Raw genomic sequence first — 14,320 nt, 5'->3', positions numbered from 1 at the left:
ACAGGGTAGAGGGTACAGGGTACAGGGTAGAGGGTACAGGGTACTGGAATCAGTTACATACGATCCCTTCATACATTGATTAATACAAGATATGATAGAATGGAACTCGGGCTCTAACGAACACCGTTATATTTCACGCCCACCATGTTGTCTGAGTTTACGACACGCCAGAGTTCGATCTGAACATGACGTGTGTGATGACTTTATCAGATCATGGTAAAATCAGACATGGCTTCGATACAGAGAATGACCCTGTCAAGTCTCTATAATTTAATGTTCCACAACTATCCGAGCAGGAGCGACAATCGTTCATCAGCTAACCGTATTAAATACGAAACTGAATACGGACGAGAAAACGATGGCATCTGTTACACGGTATGGCTGTTGCTATAGTAACTTGCGCTCCCTGTGTTTTCAAATTGAGAAAATTGGGTTACAGAATGTTCATTAGTAGGAGGAAAACAATGTGTGCATATAATTTCTATTTGCATTTTTTATAAGTTGTGAAAAATTACATTTAAACTGTGAGAAGTGTTCTGTTTTCATCATATTAGCGGCGGTTGCTTCCACAAAGTTTCTGAAACGGTTCGTTTTAAACCGCCTACAGAATAACGGAAGCCGGATTTATGTAAAATTAAAATCAAATCAGATACATAAATGTATAATGATGAATCCGTTTCTTTTCTTCCCTCAATTTTACGTATTAGTTATACTATATAGATATAGCATAATATAACAAATATCTTTCCATTATATCCCTGTATTTTATGCCACCATTTGGATTCGAACCGGATATGATACTTGATGTTCTTCTTTTCTGCTAATTATGTAAAATAATTAATTTATTTTGTATGGTTTTGGTCCTTTTTGGCCTCCAAATCCGTCGATTAAATATTGAGAAATTACGTTGTATTTGAAAAAATAAGAACATGCTTGATACAATTTTATGGAACTTTTCTTATTGTTCAGCCTTAGTTGCATATTAACCATCCGAAATTTGAACATTTGGTCCTTATTTGCGTTTCAATTTAGTATTTTTTGCGGAGGAAACAAAGGAGGGCAATCTTGAGCAAACTTTATATTTAACGAGAGTATTACTCACTTCAGATACATATTTAGGAAGGAGAATTATAAAGTTTGTTAAAGGATATTTATGGTTTTTAGATGAAAACTTACCAAAGTAAATGCAGCTACAATGATGCAAAAGTAGCATACCTATTGTATGCAAGATGCTGTCTATATTTGAAATTCAACAATTTAATCACTACATAACTAACAAGTCTGAAAATTTGACGGATTGGGGGGTCAACAAGGGTACAAACCATGCATATGGTATAGTCCTTTTAAAAGTAATTCTCTTTCAAGATACCGAATGGAACGAAATTAGAACATCTAGTTATTATTTATAACGTAAAAGCAAATGCTTGACAGAAGAAAGACCAATACCAATCTGACACACTAACTTCTAGTCCAATTATAATTTATATCTAATTTCTATCATTTTAATCGCAGATGGTACAAATTCTGGCCGCTATTGAATAAAGAAACATAAATAAATTACATTAGGTTTTTATCCTTAGACCGGATATTGAGAGAGAGTAGGAGCACTTCCGTTATTTGCCTGTCTGGTAGAACACCGACATAATTTCCACCAATGAGGTTACAGCTCAATAATCGAGTCCGTGATTACCGGAAGTTACATGGGCATACATAGATGAGGACGGTTTCTTTTGTAATTACATTTCATCATGAGAATAAGACATTTATTTATCGTCCATATCGATCGGTAATCATTTAGAAAGGACCGTGACTTTTTCTGTGACCAAGCATAAGTGAACACGATAGCGACCAGGAAATCAGAAATCATCTGTAATTTATGGTCGACGATTTTTAAATGGTCATTTGCGTATATGGGATAAAGGAAAAATCTTAACGCAAATTTACATGATTTCTAATACAATCCTGAATATAAAAAAGGTGCGATCTGACAATAACAGTATGTCATGATGATTTCCTACTGATAAAATGTTAATTACCGTGTTAATAAGATTCCAAAGATTTGTGAACCACAGTTAAACTCTTTTATCCAATAAATGTTTTAATGACCAGAAAATTATTTTAGAAGAAAACAATAACGACATTATTTCAAAACAGAATGAAGTCTGTAACATTTTCAAAGATTTTTTTCTGTACTGTCGCAGATGACATTGACAAAAAACTAGAAAATGTCCCAAGCTTCCATAGCCATCCCAGTATTGTTAAAATTAGTGATGAGATCTGTAATGAAAACAGTATGGAAGGTTTTTATTTTAAACCTGTCAATGAGAATTATGTAAGGAAACTGATCACATCTATTAAACTTAGGAAAGCAACAAGTTGTGATGGCATCTCATCAAGGATTTTAAAAGTAGACTGTACTGATTTATCTTACTGACCTATTTTAGATCATGTTTTAACCACTGTTCCTCTGTTGCTCACTTTCCAGCTGATCTAAAGAAGGCACAAGTTCTACCTACTTTTAAGAAGAACAGTCGCATGGCTCGACAAGAATAATTTTAGACCTGTCAGTATCTTACCTACCATATCGAAAAGCTTTGAAAGAATCATGCATGGTCAGCTAAATGAATTTTTGTGCCTATTATTAGCCCTTTCCTGGCAGCCTTTAGGAGTGATTTTGGGTGTCAGTCTGTCCTGTTGCGGGCACTTGAGGACTGGAGACAGACCTTGGACAACCACCAATATGTTGGTGCGATACTCACGGATCTGTCCAAGGCCTTAGACTGCATTCCTCATTACCTGCTACTTGGGAAATTGAAAGCGTACGGCCTCATAGAGCCGGCCATCAATTCTATTAGCAGCTACCCGAGTGGCAGGATGGAGCAGGTCAGACTACAACCCAACACCCGCAAATGGGCAGAAGGCAGGAAAGAAGTCCCCCAAGGGTCAACTGTGGGACCCTTATTTTTAACATTTTTCTTAAAAACAGTTTAACCTTTGTAGATAAGTGTAGCCTGTAAAACCATGCTGATGACAATACTCTCTCAATGATCTGTGATATTTTTTTTATATATGAACGAATGTTTAGAATGGAAAGAGAGAGCAACACACTTTTTGATTGGTTTAAATCCAACGGCACGAACGGAAACCCAGACAAGGTTCAGGCCATTTGTTTTGGTAACAAGAGCAGTAGAGCTTTAAAATATTTTAATGTTGTAAAAATGGAAATTTTATATTTTTAAGTGTGAAGCTGCTGGGTGATGATTTTGAATTTCTTTTAAACTTTAATTAACATATTACACGAGTATGCAGAAATGCATTTAAGCAAGTTGCAGTTTTAAAGTAACCGGGGAATAATCTAACTAAGAAAGATAAAATAACCATTTTCTTTTATAATGTCAAATTTTAACTACTTTCTACTAACTTGGCATTTTTGGAATCGCTCTAACACCAGAGGAATGGAAAAGATGAAAGAGAGAGCTGCTCGTTTTATTGAAAATGATTATATTTCCCCTGTAAGAGACATTTTCATTAAATACAAACTTGTTTTTTTACAAATATATGGCTGCTGAAGTTTTAAAGATTTTAAATGGTATCTCTCCATAGAAAGAAGTATAATTTACAACCTCAGGAAAGATGATACTGTTAAGATTCCAAAGGTGAACATCTCAACATATATGGGAAATGATCTTTTAAGTTTGTGGCTTCTCAGGTGTGGAACAATCTGCAGAACGACCTTAGACTAGTTGATAACTACGGATCGTTTCTACGATTGCTTCGCACCTGGTATGGCCGAAACTGTTCATGTACTAATTGTTCTAACCTTACCAGTTGAGTAGTGTCCCTTCTAGTAATAGTCACTATTCATTGTACGATTGAAATATGGTTTTTCAACACATTAACTTATCTCTTATCTTTAGCTAAACTTTTTACATCTCTCTTTGATTGATATTACTTTTAATATACACTATGTTAGTGTTCATTCTGTTCATTTTTACTTTTTTGCCATATTGGCATATATGTATATTACAATCTTGCAGTGTTTTAATACTCTATAGTAACACCAGTGTGATATACTGAGTGTTCAATATTAACTTACTGTTTTACTCCAAGTGATGATGTTTCCCTAAAAATGTTATAATATTTCAGTGGCATTGTAAATTCAGTGTATAATTACGTGTGTGATATTTTTTTTCATTACATATACATGTTTGTCGCATGAATAGCACTACAGTGCTAATGTTGTATTTTGTTCTGATATGCGACGTAAAATAAAATTTCTGGAATCCTGAATCTTTAACGATTGCTCTCCCATGGATCATCTGTGGTCCTCACGTTAAGGAGGGGGAGGGGCGCTATGAACTCTGGGATAGATTGTATACAGGTCAATACCATCAAGAAGCATTCTGTGATTCATGTCACTTATAAAACATACAAAAAGTGTGATGGAGAGAGGTTTTATTTTCACTGTCAATGTGTTTCAGACGATACTGGTGGGGGACAGTGGAGTGGGTAAAACATCACTACTAGTACAGTTTGACCAGGGCAAGTTCCAGCAGGGCTCTTTCTCCGCCACTGTTGGGATAGGATTCACGGTAAGTCTTTCTCTTATGTAATCGCCTTCATTTAATCAATTTATCACAGCCATATTCATTTGGACATCAGAACGTTACATTCCGGACATTTTCATTGTGTTGATTATTCCGGAATTATTTTTAAAACAAACCTTTCCGTTGGCTCATATGAATTGCAAGAAAGAAGCCAATCTTTACATCATTCTGATGATTACTGAGTATGTTAAGTGATCTGTTTTTCAAAAGAACAAAATGCCAGCATCAGCTCTGATGTAGAGGATCTAATGTGATCGTGGTTTCAAAAAATATCCTTTTGTGAATAGAAAAAGTCATTAAAGAGCAATCTAATTAAGATCAAATTTTCTATGTCGATTCCCGTAAACCGTCCGCTTCGTCCGGAATGACATATAATATTTACCTTTAATTAGATTGATAAGAGAATGGCCATTTTTTGAATAGAAAATGTATTAAAATAATGTCTATTTTGCGGAGTGGGAAAGCTAGGGCTAAACGAAACGATCGTCTGTTTGAATACCACTCCCCTTCAGAGATCTGCCATTCAGAGATAGTTGTGTTTTTGACGCCATTTGTGACACAAAAATATTACTCAAGTATCTATTAGTACATCACATGATAATTACTAGGAAGGCGATTGGATAACAGACATGGTCTATTTTGCGACAGTTCCCTGTCCTTCTTGACTTCGGGAGACTTTACCTGAGTACGGAACTATATCAAATTATATTCCCCCGGGATTGAGCACGCGACCAAATATATGACGTCGTAATGAATGTCATGTGACGTACTAAATCTATTTTAGGCCACTATACATACTACTATAACGTAGGTCATTATACATACAACTATAACATATGTCATTATACATACTACTATAAAGTAGGCCATTATACATTTTATTATTATACCTTTGCTTCTTTTTCACTATATAAAGAGTAGAGAATATAAGTGCTATTCAAATTCAGTCTTTTAAAACAACTATTTACCGGGTAAATAGTCATTCGAACTATTTACCTGAAAATGAGCTATTTACCTGCATTCAAATTTTAGCGGACTTTTGCTTAATCATGAATTTGATTGGATAACGCATTGGAAGTACTTAATTCGGAACCTCTCTGACTGTATCTCATTCCCAAATAAAAAATCACAAAGCGCTTAGGGGATCTAGATTTGACGCTGCAGACGACAACTTGTTTACAACACGGCCTCCAGATTCGATAACCTATACGAGGAATCTTTCGAAAAATTGTTGACCGATAAGGACAGTTGAAATACACAGCAGTTCATATTTTAAAGGACTACGTACGAGAAAATTCACTGGGCACTATCGATGACATGGAATGTGGAACAAGTGAAAATATCAACGGGTTATATGTTATAGCATTTTTCTCAGCGGTATAATAAAACATTTATTGAATGGCTTTATTCGGGAAATATCACTTTTATTGTCCCCCTTGACACAACTATTTTCCTCGGCATCGCCTCGGGAAATAGTTTATGTCTCGGGGGACAATAAAAGTGCTATTTCCCTCATACCCATGCAATAACTGTATATTATACGTAGACTTTTATGCATACTACTATAATATAGGTCATTATTAATACTACTATAACGTAGACCATTATACATACTTATTGCACCTCGGACAGAAATGTCCCCAAATGATTTGCGGAGAGCCGTCACGTGGTGACCCCCTAATACTTTATAGGGGGTCAGTAAATTTTATTATGGTGCAATATGGCGGCTGTCGCCGTCGCTTCAAAATTTTAACACTTTCTCTTCAACTAAATATACCATTTCATATTTTACTTATTTATTTATTTTGTAAAATTCATTTAAAATCGTTTTAATACTTCAAATTAAATTAAACGCATTTTTTAAATACGAGTTGCTTCTACTACGCCAGTTCGAAAGTTGATGACGCGCTGAAAGTCAAACGTAAGAATTCAAGCGTTTTCTTGACTGCGACCATAAACAAATGGAGGGGTTCGTATCTTTAGATCTATCAACCCTCACTCTACAGCTAATTTATCGGCATTACTTTCAGTGATTATCTTAGCGAGAATGCAGAGATGATCATGAGTCTGCGCTATAAATGTTGGATGGATGTTTGTGTCACTTTTGCTTGTGATGCTTTCAATATACAACCAGTCTGATGTCGCATTGAGGTGACCTATTGTGCACCTGGAATGTCGAATTATTGATGATTTATGAGTAACTCAGTATTGTTCTTCATGTTCCTTATACAGTTATTTGCAGATTCCGGAAAGAAATACATAAATAAATATGTAGGTCTACTGTATACCAAATATTTAAAAAGCGGCGATTGTTGTATACTTCGCCAGCATGGTTCAGGTTTGATACAACGGATTCTTGAGAAAATAAATAGGAAGAAAAGATCTAATGAAACAAATAAATGGTCCTCGATGCGATAAATTCGTTATATAGTCAGTTACTGACCCCCTATAAAGGCATAGAGGGTCAGTAAGAAGTATAGGAGGCTCGAGCTACGCCCTCGCCCCCTATAAATCTTACTGACCCTCTATGCCTTTTTATCGCACCTCGGACAGAAATGTCCCCAAATGATTGGCGGAGAACCGTCACGTGGTGACCCCCTATCACTTTATAGGGGGTCAGTAAATTTTATTATGGTGCAATATGGCGGCTCTCGCCCTCGCTTCAAAATTTAAACACATTATCTTCAACTAAATATACCACTTCATTACCGTAAAACTATATATTTATTGTTAATTTTTGTGTAAAAATAACTTTAATCGTTTTAATTCTTCAAATTACATGAAATGCATTTTTTTAAATACGAGTTGCTTCCCCTACGCCAGTTTGAAAGTTTATTACGCGGTGAAAGTCAAACGTAACAATTCAAGCGTTTTCTAGACTGTAATTATAAACAAATGGAGGTGTTCTTACCTACAGATCAATCTTCACTCTACAATCAATTTATCGGCATAACTTTTAAATGATTATCTCAGCGAGAATGGACAGATGATCAAGGAGATTGTGCTTAAAATGTTAGATGGATGTTTGTGTCACTCTTGTTTGTGATGTTTTCAATAGGTAGGCCTACTGTGCACATAGGAATGTCGAAATTATTGTTGATTTATTAATTATTCCTTATTATTCTGCATGTTCCTTATATAGTACATGAAAATTCTTGAAAGAAATACATAGAAAAATATGTAGCCTAGGCAAATTATTTTAAAAGTGTCGATTGTTTGTTATCATTCGCACAAGTATGATTTAAGTAATAAGTTTGATTTCAGATTCTTGACCAAACAAATAGGAAACAAGAATTAATAAAACAAATAAATGGTCCTCGATGCGATAAATTCGTTATATAGTCAGTTACTGACCCCCTATAAAGGCATAGAGGGTCAATAAGAAGTATAGGAGGCTCGGGCTACGCCCTCGCCCCCTATAAATCTTACTGACCCTCTATGCCTTTATAGGGGGTCAGTAACTGACTATAACTAATAATAGGGGGTCAGTAACTGACTATATAACTAATAATGTACTACTATATCGTAGGCCGTAATACATACTATGTTATGACCCAGAATAACAGAAATGAGAAACCAGCAGCTAAATTCAAAACACAATTTAATTATATATACAATATTATACAGAGATGGTTTACAATATCTAAAGTAATTGGTGGTGGTACAAGACTAGTACGATGATTTAAAGTGTTACTTATCTGTATGCGAATGTCCTGGTATAATCCTTGATCCTTCCAGGTTTCAAATTAACAATAATCACAAATCCACAAGGAAATTGAATGTCCACCGATGATTTGTAAAGTTCCAGGCAATATGAATAAATCCACACAAAGTGTTGTAATAATCCACAGATAAAGTCACAATAGCTCTCCCAATAGAATCTTATATGGCGCTGTACAATTCTTGATATGTCTTATTACAGGTCTCATTACAGTTCTGATTAGCCTTGGGCAGCTGGAGTATATATAGCTAAACCGTAATTCAAGAATATTGGAGAACCTCCTACTTCTAGAAATATCTAACTAAAAACAGTAAACAAGTAAACACACATAACTTTCTGGAAATAGATCATTCTAGATCTCTACTTAAAATCAACATGTTTACAGACATATTTGTTTATACATGATTATATTCTAGAAAGTTCTATAACCTAAATCAATGATATGACCTTCATAGGATGTATTGATAAAAAAAAACTATAGGAGTTATCTCCCTTATCTCATAACTACATGTATTTAGTGTCATACATAACACACCCCTCCTTAAAGAAAGAAAGTTTTCTTGAAAAGGAAACTTTCTTGACATGTCAAGTAATATTTAAATCCTTGATAAAGCATCTGCTAGAATATTGTCTTTCCCTTTGATATGTTTGATGTCAAGATTGTATTCTTGCAAAGTCAAACTCCACCTGAGAATTCTTTGGTTTTTGTTTTTCATTTTCCCAATGAATGTCAAAAGGTTGTGGTCGGTGAAGACCAATACAGGCACAACTGTAGTGCAGAGATACACATCAAATTGGTTCAAGGCCAAAATCAACGCTAAACATTCTTTCTCAATGGTGGAATGATTTCTCTGGTGTTTGTCAAACTTTTTCGAGAAATAACAAATTGGATGGTCAATTTGTTCAGTACCTTCTTGCATCAAAACAGCACCAACACCTACATCGCTGGCGTCAACAAACAGTTTAAACTGTTTATTAAAATCTGGAGCAGTCAGAACTGGTGAGTTTGATAGTATGGCTTTCATTTTCTCAAAGGCAGACTTACATTCGTCTGACCAAACAAATTTTACATTTTTCTTTAACAAAGCAGTAAGTGGAGCTGCTATAACAGAAAAATTTTGACAAAATTTCCTTTAGTATCCAGCCATACCAAGAAATCTCATCAGCTCTCTCTTGCTTCCAGGAGATGGAAAATCTATAATTGATTCTACTTTGGCCTGAACAGGTTTAACCTGCCCCTGTCCTACGACATGGCCTAAAAATTCAACAGTTGCATGACAAAATTCACATTTCAATAAGTTTACAGTCAATTTCATGGGAGTGAGTCTTTCGAAGAATTCACGAATCCCGCGTAGATGGTCTTCCCAGGTGTCGTGGTAGTTGATGACGTCATCAATGTATCCATCACAGCCTTCCAGGTCTGATATCACGCTGTTAAGAAGACGTTGAAATGTTGCCGGGGCATTCTTCATACCAAATGGCATTACTTTGTACTGGTACAAACCTTGCGAGGTTACAAATGCCGACACTTCTTTAGCTCTTTCTGTTAATGGCACCTGCCAATATCCTTTCAACAGGTCAAACTTGCTAACATACTTGGCTTTGCCAACTTTGTCAATGCAAGAGTCAATCCTTGGAATTGGATAAGAGTCTGTTTTACTGACACATTTTACTTTTCTGAAGTCAGTACAGAACCGGTATGTCTTGTCTGGCTTTGGTACCAGAACACATGGAGAGCTCCATTCACTTTTGCTTGGTTCAATAATATCATTGTCCATCATGTATTGAATTTCTTTCTTTAAGTGTTCTTCTTTCAAAGGATTGACACGGTAAGGATGTTGCTTGACAGGTGGCGCATCGCCTACATCCACGTCGTGATAGATAGCATCTGTTTTGCCTGGTGTATCCGGAAACAAATGTTTATACTCAAGTATCAAATCTTTAAGTTCATTGCGTTCCTTTTCCGATAGATGACATAGTTTCTTGTCCAAGTTCGCGAGCACATCTGAGTTCCGTAACTTAAGACCACAGTCTAAACCTACATCTTGTGCACCACCATCTAAGTCTAATTTACAAATATCAGCTGTACTTTCACTTTGTGATGGTACAGAGGCCAAAGTAGCAATAGGTTGAGAGGTCTTGCTCTCTTCTCTATCTACATATTTTTTAAGCATATTAACATGACATAATTGAGTTTTCTTGCGCCTCCCTGGAGTTTGTACAATGTAGTTAACATCATCGACCTTTTTCTCAACAACATAAGGTCCAAAATATCTAGCTTGCAAATGCTGACTCGGTATTGGTAATAGAGCCAAAATTTTGTCACCTGGATCAAAACTTCTTGCACGGGCATCTTTATCATACCATGTTTTCATTTTGGTTTGAGTAAGGGCCAAATTTTCTTTTGCCAATTCACATGCCCTTGTCAACCTTTGCTTAAAGTTACACACATAATCTAAGAGATTCACTTTAGAATCTTCGTCCAAAATTTTGTCTTTCAAAATTTTCAAAGGACCACGTACAGTGTGTCCAAACACAAGTTCAAAGGGACTGAAGCCAAGAGATTCTTGTACAGATTCTCTAACGCCAAACAACATGTGTATACCTTCGTCCCAATCTCTTTTGTTTTCAAAACAATAAGATCTCATCATATTCTTCAATGTCTGATGAAAACGTTCTAAAGCACCCTGAGACTCTGGATGATAAGCAATAGACTTATACTGCTTGATCTGGAGCTGGTACATGACTTGTTGAAAAATACCAGACATGAAATTCGAACCTTGGTCCGATTGGACAGCTTTTGGAAGACCAACCATTGTAAAGAATTTAACCAAAGCCTTGACTATGTTAGGGGCTTTAATATTCCTGAGTGGAATGGCTTCAGGAAAGCGTGTGGAAGCACACATAATAGTTAAAAGATACTCATTCCCAGACTTAGTTTTGGGTAGAGGACCTACACAGTCTATAATGACTCTACTAAATGGTTCCTCAAATGCTGGAATGGGGTGCAAAGGTGCAACAGGGATTTTCTGATTAGGTTTCCCTACCACCTGACAAGTATGACAAGACCTACAAAAATCAGCCACATCCCGTTTCAACTTGGGCCAAAAGAAGTGATCTAAGATCCTGTTATAAGTCTTTGTCACACCTAAATGCCCTGCCATAGGTACATCATGAGACAACCTTAGAATATCTTGCCTATACCTCGGTGGGACAACTATTTGATTGACAACCTTCCAGTCTTCCTCGGGAGACACATCAGGGGGGCGCCACTTGCGCATCAACACACCTGACTGACGGAAGTAACAAACCGGGACTTTCTCAGCCTCTTCCTCACTCAAAGCCCGATTACACAATAAGGAGATTTCAGGATCTTTCGCCTGTTCTACTATAAGCTCCTCTCTAGACAAAGATGATTTACTCATCATGTCAGACAAAGAAGTACCCTTGTTAGGAACAACTCTATCACTATCAAAGTCTACAGGATTGCTCAAAAGATCACACTTGCCCCCGACATCCTCTATATCATGAGCCAAGAAAGTGTCACCTAACCCTGGACTATAATGATCCTCAACTACTGCAACATCAGAAACCTTCTTACTCATTGAACGAGTTACAGCACAAGAAGGGAAAATACCAGGAAATTCCTGTTGAATAGTCTCAGCATCATCTGTTTTATCTGGAATACTGGACACTAAGGGATCTACCCTAACTTTCTCTCCGGCCAAGTCATTGCCTAAAATGAGCGACACGCCCTCTATGGGAAGTTCCGGTCTAACACCAATGGTGACAGGCCCAGTAACCAAGTCTGACTTTAAATAAACAGAATGGAGAGGCACATTAACAAAACCTAACTCTACACCTTGAAGCAAAACACTACTACCACATGAGGTCTCCTCAGACAAAGGCACTACGCCATCTAATATCAAAGAATGAGAAGCCCCAGTATCTCGCAAAATCTTCACAGGTTTCAAGTTGGTAATATCACTAGTAAGTGAAACAAAACCTTCAGAAATGAAGGGAGAGTACTTCTCCAAGACACTATCAGACTCTGAGCTCTTAATCTCAACAGACACTTTAGAATCTTCCACAATATCACTAAGTTTCTGACTAGGCTTTGACATAGCTAACACAGAAGGAACTGACTGTTTACGCCTTTGCTCCTTACGCTTGAGAGAATAACATTCAGACATAATATGTCCTACTTTCTTGCAGTAATTACAAACAGGACCAGAAGGAGACCCCACACCTGCCCTATGATCTGTTTCAGAATCAGACTTAGTCTTATCACCTAATTTAGGTTTGTCGTTAGAAGGGCCACTAAAGGTTGGGTTACTAGGCTGACCAAATTTACTAGTACCTGTGGTACTGTTTTTGTCTTGAGAACTGTTTTTAACAAATGAGCCTTTGTGGGTGAGAGCGTAATCATCAGCCATTGTAGCTGCTTCACTAAGTGTTTCAACTTTTCTCTCATCTAAATGAGTTTTTATGTTTGTGTGGACACAACGTTTAAACTCCTCTATCAACAATAATTGCCTCAATTTACCAAAATCGTCATCAATTTCTTTAGAATCACACCACCTATTAAATAATTGTTCTTTTTCTCTGGCAAATTCTACATGAGTTTGTTCATCTCTCTTTCTCGAGTTTCGAAATTTCTGGCGGTAAGCCTCAGGAACTAACTCATAAGCTTTCAAAATAGCTTTCTTGACTACTTGGTAATTTGAAATATCATCAACAGATAAAGAAGAATAAATGTCTCTAGCTTTACCAATCAAGACACTCTGAAGAAGCATTGTAAGCTTATCTTCAGGCCATTTCATACTGTCAGCTATTTTCTCAAAATGCAGAAAATACTTGTCAACTTCTTTCTCTTGAAAAGGAGGAACTAACCTAATGTTTCTACTGACATCAAAACCTCTGTTTCCTTGTAAACCCCTAAAAGTTGGATTACTTGAACTGTCTTGAGAAGCTAGTTCTAATTCTTTAATTCTAAGTTCTGTTTCAGCTTGAATTTTTTGCTTCTCTAGCTCTAACATCTGATCTCTCTCTTTTTCTTTTAATTCTTTCTCAATTTCTTTTTCTCTTAACTCCTTTTCTATTTCTCTTTCTCTCATTTCTTTCTCTATTTGTTTCATTTTCATTTCATGTTGAAGTTCCATTTGTCTAATTTGGATTTCTGAAGTGACTGTTTCCTCTATACTATCTAATGCACTAGAGTCAAATTTGCCATTGTCAACAAAATATCTTATAATTACATTCCTAATTTCAGCTTTCCTCAAATTAGTTTTGATAGTAAGGCCTAAATGTTTACCCAATAACAGTAAATCCTTCTTACTAACTTGCAAAAGAACTTCCAGGGATGGCGCTTTAACAAACTGTTCTACCTGCATAGTAGTCATATTTATCTAGCTGTTGGTTTCAAATGTAAACTCAAAGTTTATACACAAATTTTGAAAATTTCTTAATTAATTTTTCAAAGTTAGATTTCACAAATTAAATATCGATCTCGGACACGAGCCCCCAATTCCTGTTACATGAACGAATAACAGAAATGAGAAACCAGCAGCTAAATTCAAAACACAATTTAATTATATATACAATATTATACAGGGATGGTTTACAATATCTAAAGTAATTGGTGGTGGTACAAGACTAGTACGATGATTTAAAGTGTTACTTATCTGTATGCGAATGTCCTGGTATAATCCTTGATCCTCCCAGGTTTCAAATTAACAATAATCACAAATCCACAAGGAAATTGAATGTCCACCGATGATTTGTAAAGTTCCAGGCAATATGAATAAATCCACATAAAGTGTTGTAATAATCCACAGATAAAGTCACAATAGCTCTCCCAATAGAATCTTATATGGCGCTGTACAATTCTTGATATGTCTTATTACAGGTCTCATTACAGTTCTGATTAGCCTTGGGCAGCTGGAGTATATATAGCTAAACCGTAATTCAAGAATATTGGAGAACCTCCTAC

At 36.1% G+C, this 14,320-nt stretch overlaps 1 protein-coding gene across 1 annotated transcript in view; it reads left to right on the top strand.

The window, feature by feature from the left end:
* The window catches only part of LOC138324149 (ras-related protein Rab-26-like), a 42,190-nt gene that overhangs the window by 20,509 nt on the left and 7,361 nt on the right, over positions 1–14,320 (top strand). Inside the window, exon 2 of the mRNA XM_069269235.1 lies at positions 4,482–4,592. Coding sequence (XP_069125336.1) covers positions 4,482–4,592 — 111 coding nt within the window. The remainder of the gene's footprint in view (positions 1–4,481; positions 4,593–14,320) is intronic.

The sequence above is a fragment of the Argopecten irradians genome, chromosome 5 (assembly GCF_041381155.1).
Source record: "Argopecten irradians isolate NY chromosome 5, Ai_NY, whole genome shotgun sequence".
Lineage (NCBI taxonomy): Eukaryota > Metazoa > Mollusca > Bivalvia > Pectinida > Pectinidae > Argopecten > Argopecten irradians.
This window is presented reverse-complemented; position numbering and strand designations above follow the sequence as displayed.